At 39.7% G+C, this 26,035-nt stretch overlaps 1 protein-coding gene across 3 annotated transcripts in view; it reads left to right on the top strand.

The window, feature by feature from the left end:
- The window catches only part of IGF2BP3 (insulin like growth factor 2 mRNA binding protein 3), a 110,838-nt gene that overhangs the window by 12,994 nt on the left and 71,809 nt on the right, over positions 1-26,035 (top strand). For all 3 annotated transcript variants that reach the window (XM_062495638.1, XM_062495630.1, XM_062495620.1), the window contains exon 3: positions 11,992-12,040. In XM_062495638.1, coding sequence (XP_062351622.1) covers positions 11,992-12,040 — 49 coding nt within the window. The remainder of the gene's footprint in view (positions 1-11,991; positions 12,041-26,035) is intronic.

The following is a 26,035-nucleotide window of genomic DNA, read 5'->3' as shown; positions in this document are numbered from 1 at the left end:
TCAAAATTACCATCTTCATTCATATGAACTTTGTTCATAATCTTAATTTAAATATCTAGCAAAATGCTGTCTCTTTGAAAACTGCAACTTACTAAATGTAAATAATCTCGACATTAATGATGATTAACTTATAAATTATACTTATGATTTAACTGATTAGCTGTAGCATGATATAAGCCTTTTCTCTTCTTTAAAAGTAACTAATCCAAAATTACAACTTTATTTATTTTCATATGAAGTGAACGAAAATCATGTCAGTGTTAAATGCTATGTAAAGAGTGTATATTTTCCAGTGCAGAAATGTAAACTGTTTTTTGTTGTCTGGTCACTACAGTGTATTCAAATCTACAGTGACAGTGAAAAAGTCAGTGCTGTCTGTGATATTCATCCTCAATACTGGTGTTATATCCCCTTTTCTGTGAAAAAGAAAATTTAAAAAATGAAATTATTTTAAAGATTTATAGTATTTATCCCATAATTGCTCTATACACCTCTACCTAAAGTCAGGGCGGACTTTTAAGTAGTATTACTAATGTGGGGGGAATTATTATCTATTAACTGTAAAGGTTGATAAAGAAAATACACTTGCACCTCTTATATACAAATAATTTTTCAGCATAACTTCCCTTTGAGAGAAATTGTGGAATTGAAATGTTGCATAATTTAAAGTCAGTGAACAATTGAATTTTAGTTGTTGACTTTTCCAGTTGAACAGAATGAAATGATACTCTAAGGCTTTAATCAAGCCCTGGTATGAAAGCTCAGGGATTGCTTTCATATATTATACTATGTAAGCCTGTGTGCACTAATCAAAGCTGCTATGACAAAAGCACAGAAGATTGTTTTGGTAATTCTTAAAAATGAAGTTTAATGCAAGATATAATTAACAGCATATCTATTAAGTAAATATAAAATATTGCAAAATATTCTTTACACACAATCTGTAATTCTTTAACTATGGCAGTACAAATTATTTACTGATTTACTGGTGTAGATATACTTATCATGACCAAACTTTTTGCTCAAGAAAAAAGAAAAATTTTCATGGTTATTACTGCATAAATGCATAAATTCAACTTCTTATAAAGCATGTCAATTAAAAAGTAATTTTTTTCAGTAACCAGTCTTTATATCACACTTTAATGAAAAAATACTGTGTATGTGTGCAAGATGTGTCTCTTCAGTTCTGTGTACCAGCTGAAGGAGGTGCATTCTATATGTCAAGGGTATAGAATTTTTTGAAGGGAGAACGTGCAGGTCTTCTAAATAATGTTACATTTTTCTGAAAGTACGGCTATGAAATAATTTCATTTGGTGCTGTTCTTTCCACAAAATCTTTGTGCAATTGAATAGCATTAAATTTGTGGAGGAGAATTCTTCAGAAAAAATTACTTTAAAAAAGTGAAAATAATGTTTGAAAACCATACACCAAATTTGTTTCTCTTTGCAAGTAACAGAAGGAACAAGTAACAGAAATATAGAAGAAGCAATGGCATTTAAAAAAAATTACTGCACCTGTTGACATTTAGAATAAAAATAATAAGTCAAACTGCAGAGAAGTCACTTTTGATGACTTTTGGGTTTTGACAGGGCAAGAGAAAGGAAGGGAAGCTGTTTGGCGGTGACTGCAAACCCCACGGGTTCTAGCACTCCTCTGGTGAAGCTGTTATATCTCCTCTGATTTAGGTCACTTAATCAGTTTAAGGCCACGTGGAATTGCCATTAGTAAGGGACAGCACTTGAGTGCTCTTCTTGCTGGTATTCTATTAGCTCAACAAAGTGTACTAGTGAAATAATGACTAGAGCATCCAAGTGAAAATTACTATATGTGCAGTCTTGGCTACAGCATGCATCAATTTATACTCTGAAAGATTGTTTTAAACTTGTGTTAATAAGGCTTATTGTACCAAAGCTATTGAGGTAGAAGAACATATTCATTTTAAAGCTAATATGAAATGTACAGTAAACTTGGCATTTCCGATGTAAAACTGGTGGAGTATTCTACTTTTTTCCTGTTAGTGTAGTCTAGAAGATTTAACAGAAACAATTTGTCTTTCCAGTACCTCAAAATTTTTTCTTGATTTGTCTTGAGATTGAAAGGTAGAAATTTTTTTAATTGAAAAAAAAAAGTCTTTTGTCATGTGTGTAAATTAACTGCAGGTCATTGTTAGTCTTTGCTGGAACATAAGATGATGAGCATAGTATCTTTCAAATGCTCTATTATGTCAATGTAAGATGTTCTCTTGCAATGTTGATTAATATATGTGTTTCTGAAAAACAGTAGTAAAAATGGAAGTTTCAGTCAGTACAGATGCAGAGTGAAAGCCGTGTGTGCATGTGCACACACACACAGACACACTCTAAATACTTTGAGTGGCTCTAAACACTGGAAAGAGTCTGAAGCCTGTGGCTGTACATTTGGAAGTGTTGATTTCGTTTGTGCATTTGTTAATTTTACTTACAGTTTATTTTGTTCCCTGAAGCACTGGGGCTATTAATATTTTTAGATATTATTATATATACAGTTGCCTAAATTAAGTAGTTTGCCCTTGTTGCTATCCTTTTATATCGTGGAAGAGAATTGAAAATGTCAGGGAGCCAGTATGGTAGCTGAAGTTCACATATACACTTAAAACAGGACTAAGAAGATATTTCACTTATGCTAGTTGTACCATATAAGCTTTCTGAAATTAGACGGTGTTTTCAGTGGCATAAGTGTTTGTGTTTCCATTTTTTTAGACCCCACAGGAATCTTTGTTTACTGAGGTCCTTTTAGGAATTGGACATTAACTTGTTAGTGTCAGTTTTTGTGAAGTAGCCCTAGAGAGGCGGTGAACAGGCTTTTCTTTAAGTGTGGGGTGAAACAGCGAGGTGGTGGTGACGTGGGATGGGTTCCTGAACTACCCTAATACCATGCTCAGTTTAAGTTCTGAAGCACCTTGTTCTCAACCTGGATGTTTTACATCTGCTATTTGATAGAAAAAAAAAAAAAAAAAGAAAGAGTAGCAAATGCTGAGATTGTGTCTCAGAGTCTTGCAATTAAATGTTATAAATGAATAGGAGGAGCAACTCTTGCTACCTTGCTTCCCCTCCAGTCCCCCCCTTGTCCTCAACCAGAACTGAGTTTTTTTTAATCTGGGGTGTACAGTGAACACAAACTGAGTATGAACAACTGTAGTTTCACTTAAGTGTGACCTGAAAGAGACCAAAATAGGTTGGGCACCCTGTCTATGGCTGTGGTGTAAGGAATCTGGGAAGCATTTCAGATGTTCTCTGCACACACAGGCTCGTGGTTGAGCAGTTGGTCTAGGCAGCATGGTGGCTACTGAATTTGTCTATAAGTGCTGCTAATTTTATTTGGATATTTCAGTCTCAGAAGGGTGAATCACTGAGTTATTGTTAGATGAAATCTAATCTGGTGCCATACCTCCCATACCCAAAAAAAGTTGCCAAAATTTTACATAGTATGTGCTATGTGTCACTTATTTCCATTGGATTTCTAACTGGTTTGTAAACTCCTGCCGAGTAAGAGATGGTAGTAGGGAAGACGTGCAAAATAAAAACACTGAAGCTTTATCCAGCAGCTGCTCAGAGCAAAGTATCTTGTTGGGTTTTTGATTACTGCAGTCCTGGTACTTTTTTTTTTTTTTTTTTTTTTTTTTTGCTTCAGAAATTGCTCTGAAGTATCCTTCACCATTCCTTTTTGCTGCTTGGACTCCTTAAAGGGAGCAGAATTCACTGGAAATTCAGGAGGAAAAAAAAGTAGAAAAGAGTTACTTCTTGGTGATCTACTGTACCCTAGCCCCTTACATGGCCAAGTTCTGCTGGGGAACCCTATGCAAATTTCAGTCTGGGGCTGCTTTTTACAGCTGATGTAGATTTTCATAGCTAGCTTGTCATGGAAGTAGTGACTACTTCAAGAAGCAGGGCCCTGTGGGCACTAGGAAAGCAGGTGATGGGGGGAAGTCGCCTTTGGCTATTTTGGTGGCTGAGGAAAATGAGGTGTGGGGAGAATAAAGATAAAACCTGAGTGCTGTGTCCCATTAAAGATATTAAGAAAGCACAATATTTTTGCATGCTTAGAAATCCTTTTGCTTTTAAAGGTGCTTATTTCCAATCTTTCATGCACCTCATAAGTGTTTTCTCTTTTATCCACATCCCGGTTAGTTGCAACTAACTCAGTTGCACAACTAACTTTGGTTGTGTGGTGAGAGAATAAATGACAGGTGACCATAGCTTGAAAAAGTTTGCTCAAAAAAAATCAGCTGCATAGTACAGTTGTTCAAGGAATAGAGACCCCTGCCCAGAGGAGAAGGAAAAGAGAAAATGTGGCATTTAGGAAAAAAAACAAAACAACATACACCTCCATCTCACCCCAAAAAGGAGGGGACCCAAACATAAAACCAACCCAACCATAAATGTTACAAGCCACAAAGATAGGCCCATTTTTCAAAAGGACACTAAAACTTCCCATTAGATTTAAAGCAGTATTTAATTCTTTATTTAAAAAAAAAAATCTTTACAGCCTTTTCTATTAACAACACCTGAAAAAATGAAAGTTTTTTTTAATGAAGAATTCAACATTAGTATGTTAATGGCAGAATCTTCAGCATTTTCTTTTTAGAATACCTTTATGGTCCACTCAGAGTTCGCAAATTATGAATATAACCATTTAGTCTAATTAGTGATGTGAAGAATTGTTGGGCTAAAATCCTAAAGCAAACGATAACAGGTGAGTGCCTACTATCCAGGTAATCCACCAAAACACAGGAACCACAGCTGGCCTTACTCTGCACAGCTGTCCTGTTCCGCAGGACATGGCTTGGATGTGCCCATACAAGTCTTCTGGCTGTGTTTGCTGAGCTGTCAGGGTGTTCACAAAGGTGCAGATTCTTTCAGAGTGTTGGAGTTACTCCTGCAAGCAGAGCGCACGCAGCTCGGTGCCCGCTCCTTGGGCTGGCAGCTTTGGGCACGGAGCTACATGGCTGAGCTGGCCCCAGGCAGAGGTAGTAAACAAACCCCGTGTTTTGCAGGCAGTGGTAGGAAATTTGATCATCAGCACAGAGGGATCTCTGAGGTAATCCAAGAGTCATATTTTCATTCTGAATGCTGAGATAATGCACCTCCCCAAAGCGGCTGCTTTGCTGGGTTATGTGTGCAAGATGAAAGGGTAAAAGTGTAGTTAGGAGCCAACTATTATGTCTTGCATGAGCTTTGAGAAAAAATTTTCTTTGTCTAATTTTTATGGAAAATCCTTATTCTGAGTGGTAGTACAGACTGCTTTTAAATCTGGGTCTGGGATTAAATGAGTCAACACAAAGAGAAGTATTGCTGCAGCTTGCCTGTGGTTTAGCCAAGTTTTGTCTGCTTGAATTGCTGAATTGGGGCTGAAATTGGAGCAAAAACATTTCCTCTTCAAGTATTGTGCTGACCAGATCAGTGTGTAGAAATAACAAGTGGTGATGTTTCCTAACAAGTCAGTATTTGAAACCCTTCTCTTTTCTTTTGCCAGGTAAGTTCAAGATGAACTGGTTGTTTCACAAGCTAATGGCTTGATTTGACAAAATGTAGTAGTAACTGTCCCATCAGCGTGCCTTGTAATATATCCTAGAAATTAAATGCCTTTTAATAGAAGTGATATAAATACCTTTGTCAGTTAACTGACCCTGAGTTTGTTTTTGAAAGAAATTCAGAATACCTTCACTTTAGGTAGGAAGTGTGACCCTTTGGTTTTGTACTTGTCAGAACTATTTTTTAGGAAAAAGTACATTGAGATATATAATTGCATGAGTATACGCATCCAAAATTTTAAAGAAAAAGATGGCATAGAATGTCCATTCAATAAGCTTTATTTGAATGGACTTACTGCTGTTTGTGAGGTACTTTTAGGAATCAGATGTGAAAAATATAGTGTGAAAAGATTGCTTAAACCCATGAAATTTCAGTGTGAGGAGGGGGGTAGGCAGAGACTGCAGCACCTCTTGCAGCACAAGCCACTCCAGTGGCTCAGTCTGTATTGCTACCTGCATTTACTGTAAAGAAAATAATGACCATTTCCTCCTGTCCACACCCTGTAAGTAGAAAACTACTGCTTTTTCCCCCAACCACATTGATCTGAAATGAGAATTAAGGATTATTTATTTTGTCCTGTAAATTTGGCTTTTTTTTTCTTTCTTCCTACTAGAAAAGCATTAAAAACACTGATTCACTCTGTTGTGCCCAAGCATCAGCTACTTGAAGCAACCTGAGGGGGAGAAACAAATGAGGTCTGTGTGGGGGTAGTTTTTGTGCGGGATTTTCCTTGCCCGCTTTTATTTTGCGGGCTGCAGAGTAAACAATAAGAGATACCTCTTCCCCTTCCCCTATAAATTCAGTTGATTATCAGCAGTTTTCCATTTGGCTGTAAGAGTTGTTAACTGTTTCTATGGCTGTTCTTGTCAGGACTTTTTATACAGAACTCATTTCTTACCGTATGGCATTACCCACACTCCGTAGAAGGTTTTTTTGCTGTGTAGTGTTTTTATAACATTTTATCTCCAGCTGTCTATGTTCGGTTTGGGTTGTTAGTGAAGTAAGCCTGAGAACTGATGCTTTTTGCTGTTTTTTGGAGCTCAGGGAACCAAGCGGTTGTTTTGGAGAGTTGGTTTGCACTGGCATCACGTGTAGCTGTCAGAGCTGGGGCACCACGAGCTGGGAGGCAGTGCTGGGGGGTACCAGCACTCGGTGCTGGTGGGTACTGGCACACTCTGCACCTGTGGTGTGACGTGCCAAGACTTCTTCCAGGTAACCAGCGTGGCAGTGCAGACCAAGAATAGAGGAAGTGGACAAGCATTTGCTCTTTCGTGTTCTTGAGAGTGGAATACGTAGACCATTTGCTTTCTATCCCATAGGTATTGAGTTCAAACAGTTGAATGGACTAACATTGTCAATGCTCACCTGATCTCCTTTCTAACATGTTTAAGTCTTTTTCCATAGGCTCTTGTTTAAAAGGAGTACGTTTGTGCTCTGTGGGTTTAAGGCATTAATGCTGTGTGTAGTTCATACGGCTACTGAAATAAGAGACCATTAAGTGGTGTTATTGTTGAGAAATGGGAATTAAGGAGTAGGAGTCTGCATGTCTCTGGGGGGGAGGGAGGTGGGTGGGAAGGGGTCTGGTAAGAGTGTAGATACAATTGTGTGGAACTGCAGTCACTTTGATACTTGCATTTGTTTCCTTCTGAAATAGTACAATTTTGATACATCTATGTGATACAAAAGAAAAGGGACTGTGAGCAAAAGCATGGTACTTGATTGTTCTTTGCTTTATAATTGTGTATCTTCTCTTATTTAAAATTACTTTCCCCTAAGGGGAGGTGCAATCTGATGTGATTTGCCTTTGCTAAGCGTCATATAAAGCATAGAGTGAGATTGTATTAGTGAAAGTGAGTCTTAATACAGGGATGCAAAAAACCAGACGATTTTACTACCTTTTTAACTAAAGGGGAACTTGATATTTTGAAGGAAAAAATCTTGATATATTGACGGCAGAGAGAGAATGAAAAGGTGTACATAAAAGGAACAAAGAAGAAAAGCCACAATTTCAGCTTTTTTTTTCTCCTATCACCTTTTTCCTAAGACAGATTTAGTATTACTTCATATGTGTGGAGGGTTCTTGTGGGTTGGGAGCACTGGGTATCCCTGTGCATGTTTGTTCTGTGTATTGATGTAAGAGAGATTACGCCTTCAGAGATCACTAAAATGGCTTTTAGTAAATTATCCATCTTTATGGTTCTTTGCCCTTTCTGTCTCTGCACACACGTGTAGCACAAATATTCTGCTAGCCTGGTGAAGGGGCACAGTAGTGGCTGCTTGCTTTACTTGCTTTCAGTGTTGCAGAGATATTTATGTCCCCCAAATACAAGGCTCTGGCTCTGAACAACCCCAGAATAAATATGTTGGCATATGGTCATCAACACTGGCTAAAAGTAACTGAATCCTGTTACCTGAAAAGGAGACTCTAAATGTGTGCAATTCCTCTTAAGTAAAGTAAATTATTACCAAACAATTGCTTATGGACTAACCTTGTAAAGAAACCAGAGAACTCACTTTTCTCCTTACCCAAAACCCTTTTTATGGGGTATCTTTGAAAATGAGAAATGGGTGGGAATACCTGTTCACATGCTGTGAACATAAGTAGCTTTCCAAAACCTTAGTGTGATACAGAGCACAAACCTAATTTGCCCAGTCTTTCAGCTGACATCTATTTGCAATGCCTATTTAGAATGGGAGAAATGAATTAAGAGATCTGCTTAAACTAGAAAAAGTGCAAACACAAGGCTTACGTGAATCAATCACATTGATGAAAGGTGCTGGCAGGATTTTACTAAGGTTTAAGACTAGCTGGGCTAAATATTAAATGAAACTAATTGTTATAAAATACCTTCATGGGATGAGGAAGGACTATTGCTTGTATAACCCACTTGGCGTGAGTGTAAGTAGTCATAAAGTAAGAAAACTTGAGGTTATTTCAAAGCAGAACATAACAAAACCCTCTGTAGGGTTCTGCTGCCTGGGATAAGAAAGCTACAGGATCTTCTCATATTTCTACTTTGCTGAAGAAAACAGGGTCATGAAGAAGATAGAAAGTATCATGAAAGAGCTTACTGCCTGAGATGGGAGTGTATTTCCTGGAAGGTACTCTATACTTTTCTCTTTCCTTTCCCCACTTTTGTGTGGAGTTTAGACTCTGTGAAAAGAGTGCTTGCCGAAGTCGGAACGCACCCTCGCGCCAGCTGTTGCTGCTCTGTTAAATTCAGTCGGGACCCAGCTTTGTCCTTTACCTTTTGCTGCACTTTTGCATTTGTTTTGGGATTTTTCTTGCGGAGCTTGGGAGCTGGGGCTCACACGCAAGCAGCGGAGAGCGTTCCTGCGGAATCACTGGTGCTGCCCTGCAGGGAGGAGCTGTGCAGGAGAACACGGGAGGAGCGATCTCCGAGCAGGAGCTGCATCCCCGAGTTCTGGCAGCACCGCGTGGGAGATGGTCGCTCTCTGTCTGCTTGCTGCTCGTTCTGCTCCCGAGAACACAGAAACAACCAGGTCATTTCTAGCTATCCTTCCTGTGTGTAGAGTGGGAAAGGCATCCAAGCTTTATGCGCTTTTAGGCATTCTTAAGGAATATATTAGGACTTCCTAGACAAGGGGCTAATAATAGCAAGTGAAATGGCAAAATCTCAAACGTGTCCGTGATCTCTAATGCTGGTGTGGGATTCCTCTCCTAGCCATGCAAAGCTTTATTCAATTATATATTTTTTTTCCATATAGCTAATTGTGGTAAAGAAATGAAGTGCAGAAAAAAAAAATCATTTCACATGCATCAGTAAACACCAGATTTCAAAATTGTGCACTAGGTGACAAGTTAAAATTACTTGTAGCCAATAAACTGATGGAGGTACAAATAGTTCCAAATTAAATGGTGTGTTTATAGACATTCTTGTACATTTGAAGTGACCTTTCAGTTTTGTACAATAGGTGTCTCACTATTGCCATAAATCAAGGTGCACAAGAGGACCGTACCTGTTTTGTACTTAGCTTGCCATTTTCTTTTGCTGTTTATGAATGTGGCAGAGGAACTAGTAATTTGAAGGTGAAATTTCTTCCTTGTTCCTCTCCTGTCCTTCTCCTTTTCAGGATGTTCAAGTTATTTCTGTGCTACAAATGTTGGCAGGCTAAAGCTTTAAAATGGTATCAAACTTTTTCAGTCCTGTGAACTCACAAGGGGCAGAAGAAAAGCCATCACCAAACCTTGCGCTAGTCCTCAGCATTAGATGACAAAAAGCACACACAGATTGCCTTTTTCTTTTCTTTTTTTTTTTTTTTTTTTGGCCCATCTTTTTGGGTGTTGAGCAGTAGAGAAGATATGTAGGTTTTCCTACATATGAAATGAAGTGTGAGGTGGAAGTTTTGTACAACTTGTGTGTTTCTGGAAAGGACTTTCGCCCCACCCCGCCTTCTCTTCAGCAGATATACCCTGTTTGGTGTGAGCTCTGCTGCCAAACTTGGGGCGTGGGGCCAGGGTGAGACCTGGTATTGTGGTAGGGCTGCTGGGCTTGTACCCTTCTGTGAATGGCACTCCTTGCTATGAAACTCATGAATTTTAATTTGAATCTACAAGTGTGAGACAGTAATGGCCCAACACGGTTTGGAGCACATTGAATAGTGTATTGGCTGCCAATTTTGTGGTTTGGGGTTTTGCTGTATTAAAACTTCCCAGTATTTTTCATATTGAATGAACATCCCCTTTTATGTTCTACTTCAGGACCCAGCTTCCAAGTTTCAGGTTGTCATGTAAGATTATTTTGATGTTTCAGAGCAGTGTATCATTACTTTAGGTTTTGCTGCAGTATCGTTAGCTGAGATGAAGGTTTAAGGAAAACTTTGCAGGCTTCAACGAAATTTTCTGCCCTCCCTATTAGAGTGAAGCAGCTCCTGACTTTCCCTGCTTTATTGAAAACGAAACCTTAACCATGTTGTGTGTGGTTTGGGTTTTCATTCTCCCTTCCTTGCCTATTTATATGATCAAATGCTGAAATCTGCTCCTACTTGCTTGAGAGGGAGTGAACGCAGCTGAGAAATGCTACAAAACTAAGACCTGTTTCTGTTTCCTGGCCAAATCACGTTTGTTGCTTGATCTCATGGTCACTGTAGTGTTGGAGGTGATACCTCCACGTGAGGAGCAGTTTGGGCACGGTGGTTTTGTGCTGTAACCTCTGCTTGTGCCTTGAACAAAGCCTGCTGGGAAGAGCATTTCAAGATGCAAAACACTCACTGCAGGCCTGGGTAGGTGGTGGTGTTAGGGAAAGAAGTGTATTTTAAAAGGATTTGGGGGCGAAAAGGAAAGCTTTTGATTTTACTGCTAGACAGGAACATCTCTAAAACTTGTTTTGCTTGAAGACTTCACTGGCTTGTATAAATTTAACTGTTATAAAAAGTCTTCAAAATGTTAAGCTTTTTAATTTTTTTCTTTTTTTCCCTGAGAGAGGCCATTATTGATCAATTAAAATGTGAGGTAGAACTAAGTGTTTGAATACAAGATTCTTATTTTAGCTGCTTTGGTGTACCAAAATGCATTTGAGACTAAGTCTCGACTTCTCTCATCCCCTCTCCCTTCCCCAGAGCTCCCCAGGATGGCCAGGCTGACCCTACCAGCTCAACATACCTGAGCCTAGCTGAAACTGTGTTAATCTACACATTCTTGTAAATCCCGAGGGGTTTGTGGCATCTCTGGCATTTATTTGTTCTCTCACTTTGGGGGGAAGGGAGGAGACAAAGGACTTGGCTGTGAAGGCAGCCAGCACACTGCCAGGCTTTGCAGTAGCACTTCAAAGTGAATGTTTTGTTTACTAGATAAGTGAAAACTGATGTAAATTTGGGGTGAAAATACAATGAATTTACTGATTTTTACCCTCTCCTCCCAATAAGGAATGAAGAACGTTAGTCATGTGAATATTAGAATATAGTCCATCATTAGATTAATGAAAAGCTTAATATTAAAACAAATGCATTTATTCAAATTTATATCCCTTACTTTGAAGGAATGTAACATCCTGATGTAGCATCTTGGTGAATTAAAATAAAATTACAAAAAACTCTTAAAGTGTTTGAAGGAGAACCCAGTACAAATGCATGGGATTATCACACCCATTTATATCAGAGAACTAGAAACTGAAGGCCTTAAAGCTAAAATAGAAATACTCTTCAAGAAAAGTGGAGGCTTCATGAAATGTAACAGCTGTCAAATGTGTAACAAGCATTTCTGCAACAGTTCTTTGGACTTGAAATGGTTTTGACCTGACATTCCCCCCTCGGCGATCTGTTGGTTTTTTTGAATTCTTTATTTGGTTTTGCCCCTTTTAGTATGACAGATGCTTAAATGTATGACACTGCTATGTATAGCCTATCTTGCAATGTTTTCTCTGTTTTTTTTAAAAACTATTTTCTTTAATTTATCTGCAGGAGTCGGAAGCTTCAGATCAGGAATATCCCGCCTCACTTGCAGTGGGAGGTAGGAAGTTACTTAAAAAGAAATTATATCTTTGCTTAAAAACTATGTTTCTGTTTCTCTCTTTATCCGCAGGACTTTTCCCCTTCCCCCACCTTTCACTTGCTTTGCACACACCACCCATTCTGTTCTGGGGAAAAATCCTTTGGAAGAGGGAACAATAGAGCCTTCTAAGCGATTCAGATAACTGCCTTCATTTCTGTTTTCCAAGTTAACCATAAAAAATGTTGAAATGGATTCCTTGGTGAATGCTGACTTCCTGATGCAGTCACTCTCTTTGACTGAAAGTTCATCCATTTTGGATCTTGCTAGTATTTGATGTATGAGTTCAGCTAACTTAATGAAAGCTCTTATTTAAATACTTGGTCAAAAATCTTTACAGAAGCAGAAATTTAGACCTGATCCTTTTTTGGGGTGTGGGGTTTTTGGGGGGCTTCTGTTTTCCTTTTTTCCTCTGTATTGGTAGCACTATGGCATATTGTTTGTTAACAATATTCTGGTTATTGGCTCTCACCAGTATAATATGTACTTGCTGTTTGCACTCCACAAATAGTGTTCTAATTTTTTTTCAGTAGATGGCCAACTGTGAGGACAGATCTGTTTTCTTTACTGTTTTTCTGCCTTATACATGTTTAAAATGTTGTGGTTTTTTTTTTTTTTTTTTGTTTTTTTTTTTTCATGTTATATTAGTGGTAAGTCATCCTCTTGCCTGAGGGAATTTAGAGGGTGGTGGGTTTGGGGATAAAGTCCTGGTAGCACTGTTCTCCAGTAGGTTTGGTCTCTCGCCTTCATCTGACTTTCCACCTGCAGCTACATCTTTGTTTGCTCTGCCTGATTGCCTCCTAACTTGGAAGGAAAATGGAGGCATTGCTCTGTCAGCCACACAGTCTCTGTAAGGTATCACACCACCTCTCATTGCTCCAGCCTGCCTTTCTGGTGCCATGTGAGCTTTTCCTCTGCACTTCCCAAGCCCTGCATACCCCTCAGTTTAACAGTATCCACTTGAAATCTCTTATTTCTGTTTCATAACTGCTTTTTTATGTCAAGCTTCTGGAAAGTGTAGTAATAAAAATTGTTGAGGCTGACTAATTTGAAGATGAACTTTTTTTTTGGTACAAAATTCATTAGAGGATTTTGTGTAATAAGAGTAAGTATCAGAGCAGAGGTATACAGCTCAGATGTGAATAAGTAGATGTTTAACAGAATGCTGTTGAGCAGAGTACTTAGAAATGCTTCTACCTGCTCATGACTCCTTACATTTGTAGCTAATACTGCTTGTATATTACAGGTATTTATCCTGTTTCCCATCTGCTTTCTGACTTTCAAATGGTCCTTCTTCTCCATTGTTGCAGTTTCTGTGGTGACATCTGGTCTCAAATGTTTTCTCTGCCCATCGTTTTAAAAAGTCTTCCTAAAGCTTCCAAGGAAGGGTTAAAATTGACCCTCTTAAAAGTCATCTCAGCCTTGTCTACATGTCCTCAAGTTGTTCTTGCATACCTGACCCTTTGAGCACACAATTTACAGACCCCAAAATTTCTACAATATTTTTTTTGCATTCTCTTGCAACATCATGGTTGCCTGCCAAGTACAGTTTGTCCACTAATTTTTAAAGGTTTTCTTTGTAAGTGCTAGTGGTCTGGCACCTCTGCACTTAAGCAGGTAAGCTTTTTATGTCCTTAAAACAGTGCTGGTAAAGTACAGTGACTGGTGACTTAAATTCATCTGGGAATTGTCTTGTGTCAGCTTACCTTGGGTTCTGATATCTATTTTTTGGTGTTTAAAATCCTTGGAGGAACTTCCTTTTAAACTTGTAAGAAGGTTTTTGATTATTCTTCCTTAAAACAAATTTTTCTTAGTGGGGAGAGTAGAAATGTATACCTTTAAAGAGGTATTTATATGAAGCAATGCTCTTGCAGAATATTTTGAGTGGATGGTATGTGAGTGTGCACGTGTAGCAGCTGGAGTGATTTTACTTAGATTGTGTCTTATAGTCCCTTTGTGCCAATTTGCTTGCCTTATCATCCCTTTGTTAATTGCTTGAATCAAGGCTGACTTCTGATAGGTGTGAAATCCTTAGAACCAGACCAAAACTAATGATGAAAGAGGTCTCTAGGTTAGTTAGTCTGCCAGCCCTCATGTATGTTCCATATTGAGATACAAAATATACTTTGTACTCTGCAGCACCTTTCCTTTTAGGAAAAGGATCCTACATCCTAGGATGTAGGATATGCTAAAAGAACAGCAAACTAATACTCTTTTGAACTGTTTTTCCCCTGTTTTAGCCACTATTAGGAAGGTTAGGATGTCCATTCTTTGGAAAAGCTGTAGTAGCTGTCCTGTTTTCATTTTTTTCTCTATGAAAGCATTTCATAAATGCTTTTAATTATATATAATGGTTCTGAGCACCACCAGATGAGTTTTGCCTCATGGTTTCCAAAGCCAGAAAATTTTTTGGAGAGTATTGAAGGTTAATTAGAATTGAGAATGTTTTGAGATGCATTGCCTGAGGAAGGTGCCCCACTGTTGATACAGGTCCTTTATTCTCCATGTGGGTAGAAGGTGGCTTTTGAGATTCATGGAATGCTGGAGTAAATCCATTTCTGGTCAAAACCTGGAAACTGTTCCACTGGTGTACCCTCTTATCTTTCTAAGAGATATGCATGTCTTTTTAGTAAAATCAAGTGCCTTCAGTAGAAAAGAAGAGAGCAAACATTGAACTTTAGTGATAAGGAAAATTTTGACTTCCCCTTGGATGTAACTGGGTGTCCTGAAAACTCGTGTAAGACACTTGGCCCACAGTTATTCCATATCAATGGGAAACAGTGGATATAAATGGTCACAGAGTAACAGGAATTTATAAGCAAGGCTTCCCAGGAACAGAGTACAGAAATTCAATTCAGCTATTTGCTTTTCTGGCTGCCCTTTTGACAAAAATATTCCAACTAGTGTTCTCCTTCTGTTAGTTTGACACTGCTGATTAAAATACTGACTCTTAAAACCAGCCGTAACAATTGAGCTTGTAGTTGTTTCCTCTGTTATATAAGAACTCACTATGCACTTATCAGACCATCATGGTATAAGGCAAAAAGGTTGGATAACCCTTTTAGACCATATTCAGATCTAAGTGGTAGAGAAAAAAGCAGATAATGAACTGCTGTAATCTGCTGAGTTACCACTTTGAAACAAAACCGTAAGGTTGCTATCCTGAAGAGCTCACTTGAAAAGTGCAGCTGTAAAAGATAAAATTCTAATTTATTCCAAGGCATTCAAGGTTAAGTTTGTACAAAACTTGTCTGGTAATTAATTTGAACTTCACAAGATTTTTGGCAAGGCTCTGCAGGTTTCTGTATGTGTGGGTTGGGTACTTTTGTGCTCCTTGCCCAGCTAGGAGAAACTGGAGGTGGAGGGAAGACAGCAACTCTGTATGAACTAAGAACATTTAGAAGTTGCCTCAGACTGCAGTTGGAGTCTGGACTGGTAGAGGATTAGCCAGGATCATGTTTTCTACTCGTCCATGAGTTCATTTGCATCTTGCCCCTACCCTTACTGGACTGTCTCTGAGGATTCTGGACCAGTGACCAGTTCCATAAAAGCATCATGACTTCCACATGAATAATCTTCGTTTTCTGCTGCTCACATGTAATTTCCCTATAGGGGTTATTGTACCCATAATTTGTGATTTGGAGAACTCCAGCATGATCAGATTTTTCTGCTTAAATAAGTAATTTTGTCTTGTTACAAAGTCTGTTTTGTGAAGGTAACTCTCAAACAGTTCATAATTTTTAGTGGCAGTATGTGGGTAGTAGTAGTGTAGTATATAGTGGTAGTATTCTTCCCCTTTTCTGTCCTCACTCTTGAAATACAAAGCCCAGATTGATGCTAAGATCCATGACTAGTGAAGGATTTGGAAACACCTTTGTTTCCCTTTTTCCACATACACCGTTCTCATCTCTTACTCATTGGAAACAAGTACCTTGGCTCTGTGGTTGCTGTGGAAAAGTAACTAGATCTCTTACTCTTTCCTGAACTGCAGTGTGTAGGATAGTGATTTGACTCCTAATTTGTAATGGCGAGTACTCTCTTTAGCCTGTGTGTATTCAGCACTGGAGGTGTATTTGCAAGACAAAATTATAGGTCCTTCTAGGTATGGTGATTTAAAAGTGAAGTACCTAGAGTTTGTTTCTTGTGTAACACAACAAGGATTCAAGTAGAGTTCTGATAAGGAACAGCACAATGCCAACCAGTTTTATTTCTCTTTTAAAACTAGTGTCAATGGGTATAGAAGATGCTTCAAGTGATTTTCTTTCCAAATATTTTTTCCATGTTTAGTGAATAAAACACTAGAGAACAGACTTTCAGGACACAGATGGTGCCAGAAATGGCACTTGCTGGCTCAGCAGGAAGGTAGCTGTTGAAGAGTTCCCACTTAGCTTCTGTGGGCTTATTTCCTTATCAGTTTGGATGGAGCAGATAAACAGATAGTGTTGATGAACTTGGTAACAAAAAAGGTAGACTAAAACCCGAGCCTGTGAAGTGTGAACCTGTTGAGTGAACAAAGAAAGCATGAAAAATGCTGTGAATGTGTATTCCTAGCTTTGCTGTGAGACTTGCAGGTTGCTTTCGGGGACAGAAATGTGTGGGAAGGAAGGTCTGATTTAGCTCTTCTGAAGGCAAAAGAATGTTACTAAACAGGGTTTGCTTTTCCTCACATCTTCATTTTTTATTTCCATGAAATCTCATAATTATGCTGGGACCTCCAGTGTTTCAGATTCCCCAAGCAGAAGTCGTAATGGAAAAGGATTTCTAGAGCTGAAAAGTGAGTGCAGGTTCCGCACCGAGATATATGACTGCAAGGAAGGTGGAGGTGGTGCAAACTTATCTGCATATTTTGTAGGACAACTTTCAGTATCATTAAAAGAATAGAGACTGATTCTCACTGGGTAAATGTTTGTAAGTTTTATAGTGCAATGAGTAACTGTCCTGAGGATCTGTAGTAGCTTGTATCGCTGCTTTGAATAAAGCAGCCAAGCTCTGTGGGGTGGATTGTTTGTTCTTCAGAGATGCAGTGTAAAAACTAATCTTGATGAACAGTCCCTGCTTAAGATGCAACCTATTCTTAGATTACCAAGGATATGAAAAAGACAGGTGGGGATCTTGTGGGTTTTAGGAAAAGAAAACCAATGAAACTATAGCAATTAAGAACAAGTTATGATTATATATAAAGTAGATATTTCTCATAAAACCAAGACGTAAAAAGGAGATGCAGGAATGAGCTGTAAGTACAACGAGAAGAATTCTAGAAGGAAGGTGGCTCAACAGTAAAGATGTACAAAATAAATGGAAATATGGTCTCACCTCAAGCTTCTTCCAAGAATCCCAACTTAATGTAGTGCTATAAAAATAATGTTTAGCTATAAAAATGCTAACAGAATGTTAAGCATGCACAAATCTGCTGCTGCCTGCTAGGTCTGGGAATGTCTGGTAGTGTCTTGGAGAAGGAAGCAGAAAACAGTGTGCTACATCAGACACTAAGCTGTATTTCTTGTCAATTACCACTTGTCCTATTCAGCAGGTGAATGGAGAACATGGTATTCTGCTCTCTGCAGCAGTCTTTTACTTATTGGAAGACCTATGATGCTTTGGGAGGCTAAAGGAGGGAGTTTAAGTTCTTTCAATCTCTTCTCAAGACTCTTATTTCTATGCTATTGATTGTTGTGATGTCTCTTACCTGGCAATGTCCCATGAGGCTTCTCCAGAGTAATTTCTGTAGTTCAGGATTGCTTCAAGCTCTTGTCCCCAGGTACATTGTCACTCCATTTCAGCTTTGTGCCATCTTCCAAGTTTAGTGAGCAGAAACCTGATGTAACACTAGATGGTGTAGTCCCTGCAAACCCTGTGAAATTGAGCCTTTTGGTTTGACAGTAGGCTGGTAGTGACTATTACCTGACAGGAATCCCATGGTCAGCTTCTCACTGGCTGTTGTGCTGTTGTCAGTGTTTGCCTTATGAGTTTGTTGTAAGGGACAGTGTCAGAAGCCTTTGGAAGGGAGATTGCCTTCCTTCCCCCAATTAATTTTGTTATAATGAGAAACTGGAAAGATTTATCAAGAATTACCTACATCAAAGATTAAATCTTGATCACTTGCTTCATTTGATTCATACTACAAGTTAGAGGGCAGAGTAACATGTGGGGCAATGCAGAACCTCAGAAAGGCACTGCTTTCCCCTGGGCTTAGATCTATACCCAGGGCAGCATGGGGGTTTGCCTTTGTTCCTCTTCTGACAAAAAGAAAAGAGAGGGTGATCATCTCTCCTTTATCTGATCTGGGAAACACACTCTGAATTAACTGCTTTTCATGATATGCATTCATTTCCCATTATCTGGCTGGGCTTAGCTGTGGGTGAGGCCATCTGATATGCAGAAGTGACCATGGCAGACCACCCAGTTTTGTACTTCAGATGATATGCTGTCTTATGTGGGGATTTTAATTGCCTGGCTTGATTATAGGGGTGATATTTGCAGGTTTATGTGAGGTGAGCAGCACCACTTGTAGGTGTTTAAAATACAGTGTTGGAGTGGAGGTCCTTGGATAAATATGCAATAAGCATATTTCTCACCTAGACTGATTTATTCATACAAATGTGTTACAGCACTGCTGATAATTGTCATACAGTTGTTATAACCAAGGGGGAAAATCCAATGAGGAAAGTTAATTTTCTTTGATATTTGGGCTACTGCATTTTTTCATTTAAATCAGAGTCCTACTAAAAACAGTTGACAGTGATACTTTTATCAAGCATCCGCTCCTCTGTAAGACTTAATATCCTAGAAGTCCCTAATTGAAGGTATTTTGTTGCTCTTCTATTATCATCACAGGCTTAGTTAGAAAAGTTACATTGCTTAGGTAACACAAAAGTTTTGATAGGAAATTTGTATTGTAGTAGCCTAAGTAGTTGAGTAGGGAAATTAGATGTGTGGTCAGTGCTGTTAGGTTAGTGCTGTTGCACTAAGCACCTAGAAGATAGCAAAGCTACTCTTCCAACCAGAGGAACTAGACATAGTGTTAAAACCCATCAAAGGACTCAGGATCAGACCTGGCTGACTGACCTAGTTCAGAGGTGTGAAAGTTGCTCTTCTTACTCCAGGTGGCCCAGGTAATTAAGCCAAAAGAAGAGGAAGTAGAAGATTTTGGGCTGTGCTGCAGGAAATGTGTTGGGTGGATGTTCAGGCAGCCACAGGACTCATGGCAGAGCCAAGAGATTTGGCTGAGCAAGTATTAAAACATGCCATGAGGTGTCTCAGCTTTTTGACCGCAGTCATAAACAATCTGAGTCGTAAGTGGCAGTGACTTTGGGGCAAGGATTTTGAGATGCTGTGGAGGGGGCAAGGAGTAGAGAAAATCTTCCACTTGGACCTGAGCCTTTTAATCTGTTGCCTTGTCTGAGCCACACAGCTTTGTGATTCTGTGAGTTGTCTACATATCCGTGTTAGAATGTAAACTGCTTTTGGCTGTGATGGGCTGTAACTGTCAAAACACAGCAAACTGGTGAGCTTTAAGTGTTAAATTCCAGCTAATATGTACATATTTGTCTTTTGAGACTGCATTTATAGCCCTGTGTCTTGCTTCTCTTTCAGAATTCAATGGTAGAAATAGCCAAGTGAAGGGTATAGAAAAAGGAAGAAATGTTTCAGTGCAACTGTTTGACCAAAACCTCTCCCCCTATACAAATTTTCTCCATTGTTCTGTGACTGAGATGAGAAAGTCTTTTTTCATTACTGTTTTTTAATCTGCTGTGATAAAGGAAATTGCAACATGTAATCTCCTAACTTTTCAGGATTGTTCTAATGCCTGAAACAGCTGTTAGTGTGCAAGAATTTTGGCATTGTCACCACAGGCTTGCTTGGCATAGTTAAAACAAGGTGTTGTTCACAAGCCCAGAATAATAGTTACTTGTTTATCCTGCCACTAATAACGATTCCAAAACTTGAGAAATCTTAATAGACGTACAAAATTTTCTTGGTTCAAAACTTTTTGGGAAACCAGCCACCAATCCGGACTTTTTATTTGTAGTTCTAGAAGGGTGCCTGTGAAGACCTTTGTTCAAGGACTTAGCTGTCAAGGCGTTGCACTCCTTAACTATAATTCCCACTTAAGGAGTCACTTTAATCATGATGCAACCAGTTTATCCAGCATTATGACATGTTTGTTCTGAGAATTACAAATCCATTCAGGTTAGAAGGGGGTCTCAGGAGGTCTATAGCCCAACTTTCTGCTCAAATCAGCACTCTGTATTGAATTCAAGCCACATTGCTTAAGTTTTTGTCCCATCTAGGAGGTCTCTAGAAATGCAGCTCATGCAACCTCTGTGGGTGACAAGTTCTAAGGTTTACTTACCCTGTTGGTGAGAATTCTTTTCCTCATACCTGGTGAGGACATCTGTTGTGTCAGCTTAAGCCTGGTGTCTCCTGTTCTCCAACCTTCCACCTCTGTGAAGCGCTTGGATCTTACTTCTCAGTGACCTCTGGGGCAGGCTGCAGCTGTGGTCCCCACAAACCTGTCTTTTTTTGAGTTCAACATGCCCGTTTGCCTCAGCTTTTCCTCACTGGGGAGGTGCTCCAGTCTCTGGTCATCTTGTTGACCCTCCACTGAATTCCTTTCAGGTTCTCAATGGGTGTCTTGTACTGCAGGTCCCAAAACTGGATGAAGTATTTGCATGTGATTGGTTATCCCCTTTTACTCAGTATTCATCAACTTTCTTCCATCCATTGCCTGTGCTCCTTTTAATGCAGGTTGTTGTTGACCAACTTTGCTGCCAGGTTAGACACTTGTTTCTGCCCTCCAGGTAAGAAGTAGCCAGGTAGGGTACCATCCTCTGACTCCAAACGTTATTCAGTATATCATCATTACTGGGACTTAGGCTGGATGGGGAACCTCTAGAAATCTGTCACCTGTACATATAGCAGGGAAACCTGCCTGGGAATGGTATTACATCTCTGCAGATAGATCTTAGAGGCTGTATGCCATTGCTGGATAAATCTCCTTAAACACAATGAAGACAAATTAAAAAATATAAATTAAGACTTGTTCAAAAGACCCTTAAGTGAGGCAGCCTGGAAACAAAGTAAGTAGCACCCTCACACTGCTGGCAAGAGCTTCATTTCACATGTAATTGCATCATCTTGTTCACCACTGGTACTCCAATAGCATAAACCCCAAACTGCTAAGGGACTGCTTGGTGAATATTGTAGGCTCTGAAGCTTGAAACCTCATAGCAAAAATCCAAAAGTGTGCGTTTGGTCCATAGTCATATACTTTTTTAATAAGAAAAATTTACTTATCCCTGCCAAAGCTATTGATGTAGTTTGTCTTTCTCGTGGAAATTAGTCTCTCCTAATTAATTATTCATGCTGCCTGATATCCAGATCTTACTCACTTAGGTTTCTCTCTGTCAAATAAGGAACTAGTAGTTCCTATTGGTGTTGGGTAATCTGTTGAAGTGCTGGTTTTGGAGAGTGCAGCCCAAAAACTCCTGAAGAAATTAGGCATCCATACCTTTTCTTTTGGCATGCATGAAGCTGCTGGTAAAGCTACATGCTTATATAAACAAATATACCCTTCAAATGTTGTAAAATTGGTGTCATTAAGAAAATATTCCTATCCTGCTCTAAGGGAAGTTTTGAACTAATTTCAGTTACCTGCCTTGAAAGAAGAGGCCACTAGCAGAGATGGCTGCTTCAGGCTTACCTATTGTATAATTTGAAAAAGAATTGAAGGAAATGTATAAAGGAGTTGTTCCTCAGGCAATAGTACAGGAAACTTTGTGCTCTTGTTCACAGTAGCCAAAGGAATAGAAAAATGTTAGCTTCAAGTGGCCTTAGTGATTCTTAATTCGCTCTACTCAGTTTGTTCATAAAGAATATGTAATCAACAACACTGTCTGAAGAGAGGTTAATGTCCATTCATGTAACCCACCTTTGCTGTGCCTTGGGAGTGGAACAGGAATAAGGGCAAGGATATAGTGATAGTTTGCCAGAGCAGTCTCCTGGCTTTTTGGCATTTTGCAGCCCTGAAACCTACTGACCTAAAACTAGTGAGTTTGTGTTTGAGAAATTAATCTAGTTTCTGGTTAAGCATGTTCTTGAACCATGCTAACCCCTGACATCCACAATACACTGCAGTGAAGTGGCATGGTCTTAGGGCATGTTGAAGGAGGAACTATCCCATTTCACATGCTTTGAACTTCCACCTATGTCCCAGCTCCTGTATTGGAAGGAAGAGTGAATAGAAATAGCTCTTTTTCTCCCTCTCTATTTTCCTTATTGTTTTAATGACATTTATTCCTCAGCCCATTCTTTTTCATGCTGAAAAGGTAGAGCCTGCTTAGCTGTTTTTGGAAGTGGCTCCCCATTCTTTGATCATCTTTGTTCATTCTTGGAAATTTTTATTGATTTGGAATTGAGAAACTAAATCTGTGCCTAATTCATTTTAGATTGTTTCACTTTATGAAGGTAGTTGCTGTCAGACACCCCTGTGTATGTATTAGGCTTTGCTCCTTTAAACAACAACAAGCTCACCCCCCCAAACCAACCAAAAAAATCTTCAGTAAAACCAGTGTAAAGCTAATAAGTGGCATGGGCTTGCTTCTTATGTCTCAAGGGATTAGCAGACTTTTTTATGATGGCCATGGCAAAAATCAGCATTATCAGTAGTGCAAATCTTCCTCTGGGCATGCTGTTGGCTGCCAGGAAATGTTACATTTGAATCATATGCTTACCACATGTTGACCTAACTTTATGCAACTAACTCTTTTGTGGAGGGAGGGAAACAAAATTTGATTACTTCCAAGGGTCTGGCTAGTTCCAGTCCTGTTGATGCTGTAACACAATGGTAGTCAGCACATCTCTGCTCACAGTTGTGTGGAATTTTTCTCATTTGCTAGCCAGGTAGAAACTGACTCTTGGGCTCTCTAATGAACAAGTCAGTTCTGGGGCTGCTCCTGACACAAACCTTCTTCATTGCTGCTTGTACAAGTATACTGCTGGGTTGCCTCTGTGCTCCCTCCCGCAGTCGTTGTTTTGGTCATAGCCTGGAACTTGACCATTCAAGACTGAGGCCCCATCTGTGCTCCTTGCAGCTCCTACTTGCTTTCATACAGTGCTACAGAAAAATCTTGAGTTACTTCTTGGATGAGGGGGATAAAGGAAATCTCCTGCAGAGAACGGGGGACATACAACTGAGACAAGCAGTGAGGCTGTTGTATCAGGCACAGGGAAATGCCACAGTGTTAGGAGAAGGCAAGAGATACCAACACAACCTGCAGCTGCACAGTGCCATTTCATCCAGCAGCTAGTGCTCACTCCAGGAGCTGCTTGCTGCAGGGATTTGGGTACTGGCTGCTGGGCTGAGGCCTTCAAAACCTGCAATGAGGACATGAAGAATAGGTAGGAGGTCTCTAAGATGTAGGTGAACACCAGCAGAGCCAAATCTGCTGAGCAGGGGGAGGAGAGGTGAAGGTCTATTAATTTTGTGTCCTTCTAAAGCCCGAAGCTCCCTCTGATCCTGGGTCCCAAATTGGTAGCCAAGTACATGCGGACAGGGAGGGAAGGGAATGTAACTTGAAATAGCTCCCTTATTTTCAGACATTGAGTGTTGTGGCAATCAAAAAGGGGGAATGTGACTAAAAGCCATCAAAACCACTTCCAAGCACATGCCTTTTAGTGAAGCAAATGAGCAGGATTTTTAGAATATAATGCAAACAGGAAATGACTGAAAACTGTAGCCCACCATTAACTTGCAGGGGGAAGGGAAGACAGATTAAAACTATCCTTGCAAACAGCTGCTTTGTTATAAAACCTAATAGGGGATTGAATGCATGTGTAAGAAATGAGTCCAAATCAACACCTTTTATTGGGTGCTGGGGTTTCTTTTGTTGCTCTTAGTAATAAAATCAGGCTGTTGTTCTGTGAGTAGTAGATAGCTGTTCATGCAACAGTTTCACTTGTTTGCTCACACAGTTTCTTTATTGAACTCATAGTTACCCAATGTGAGCAGCAGCTGGGAGCCCATCCTCAGCTACGTACTTTGAAGTGGAGGGGTTATAATTCTGTGCCAGTGGCTTCTAGGAAAGTGCTGCTCAGCCCTTTGCTGCACTGGATTTATAATTATACCTGTAGCCTTCATGATTTCATGAAGCAGCTGTTGCCCTTTTGGATGTGGTTATCACTGCCTGTTAGTGTGTGCTAGTGTCGTTGTGGAGATTCAGCAAAGTTTTAGTATGGGCAAATCCCACATCCTACCTTCTCAGTGCTTGTTTCCTTTTCTTGGCATGTTGTTTTCTGGTAGCTCTGCTTTTCTGTCCAAATTTATAGTAATTTAAAGGAACCATCCATGCATGCTTACAGTGGAGGGATGTGTATTATGCCCCACCTACAGGAATTGTTTTATTTTGTTTCTTCTTTTTGGGCACAGGACTCCTGTGGACCCCCAGCATTCTCACAGGTAATGTGGGATCAGCTCATTATCCCTAACTTTATGATTTGTGTGTATTGGCTATTGCAGCCCTAATGGTTGCTATTTTAGGTTGCTGTCACAAGCTGAGATGACTTAAGCACTTCAGTGACTGCAACCTTAGACATGCTTGCTGCCATTTCATTTCAGCCTCTTGCTAATTACCAATTAATTAGCACATCTGTAATCTATCAGCAGGTTTGGATTTCATGCGCAGGAGATAATCTGTTCCTGGTGACATCCCATTTTTTTTTTTCCAAACATATAGAAGAAGCAGCAGTGGGAATACTTGGGAACATGGCTTTGTGTCTGGGACTGCAGACACAAGTGGGAATGTGCAGAGGGGATTCATGATAGATCAGTGATTGGGACTCTCCCAACTGTGCAATCTTCTGTGACTTGTGATGGACTCTGAAGACCTTTAGCATAGGCTGATGTCTGTATAAACAAAGTATGAACTTTTTAGCTATGTAGCATACACACTAAAACAAGCCTTCAGGTATCTGAGCTTACTGGCTGTAAAATTCATTGTGGGATCTAGGAGGAGGGTGGAAGGACTATGAATGTATCAGAAGAGAACATAAACTTTTGCCAACTCAGCAGCTGCAAGGAAGAAAAAATCAGGCATTGCTAACTGATGTTAGAGACAAATGCCCATGACTTCCACCACTTTGCTGCATGACAGCTTCTTGTCTAATCCAATGTTTTGTGGTATCTCTGGGCCCTATAGAAATGTGCATATTGGTGACTGTTTTGTGAGGCCATATGTTCTAAAAGTAACTTCTGCCTTTGTAAAACAAATAGGAGAACTCTCAAAGCAGTGTCCTCACCTGAGTAGTGAAATATCTTAACCTGCTTCAACATGGGAGTGTGGGTTTGTTTCTAAAATAGGTATAAGCTATGAAATGCTTTGTTTCAGCTTGTCAAAGTCTGGTGTTGCAGCCTCCCTGGGATGCATGAGGCACTGATGTGCTTGCAACTGCCCTTTGTGCCTTCCTGTTCAAAGTCTGCAGGCAATCACCTCCTCCATCCTTTTGGGAAGTTACCGTCTGCAAAGCAAAGACAGGAGCAGCTTATTTTGTTCTTGCAGTAGGAGTACCTGATTTTCTGAGACTGTGCATGTCAGCAGTTCCAACTAATTTGCCATTACCAATCTGTTTTGTGGCCACCCTTGTGTTCCATTGTCCATGTTTCCATTGTGGAGTGGCTGTTACTTCACTGTCTAAATGGTGGAGAAATTAATGCAGTCTCACAGAGGTGAAGCAAGGAATGGGTCATTGAGACTGCAATGTATAAGGGGTGTTAGAATTGTAGTCTCCACTATCCTTGTATTACATTGACTATTCTGCATTCCTCCCAGTTCTTCTGCATGGTATTATCTTCTGAGCTTTGTGGGGTAAAAGTATTGCCTCCTACATGTAACTTTTAAGATGCCTTTCTGCTTGGCAAAGAAGGTACAATGCTGTCTTTTGCTTGCATTTTTGATGCAA

The sequence above is a fragment of the Cinclus cinclus genome, chromosome 1 (genome assembly GCF_963662255.1).
Source record: "Cinclus cinclus chromosome 1, bCinCin1.1, whole genome shotgun sequence".
Lineage (NCBI taxonomy): Eukaryota > Metazoa > Chordata > Aves > Passeriformes > Cinclidae > Cinclus > Cinclus cinclus.
The sequence above is the reverse complement of the archived record's forward strand: the minus strand, read 5'-3'. Positions and strand labels throughout refer to the sequence as shown.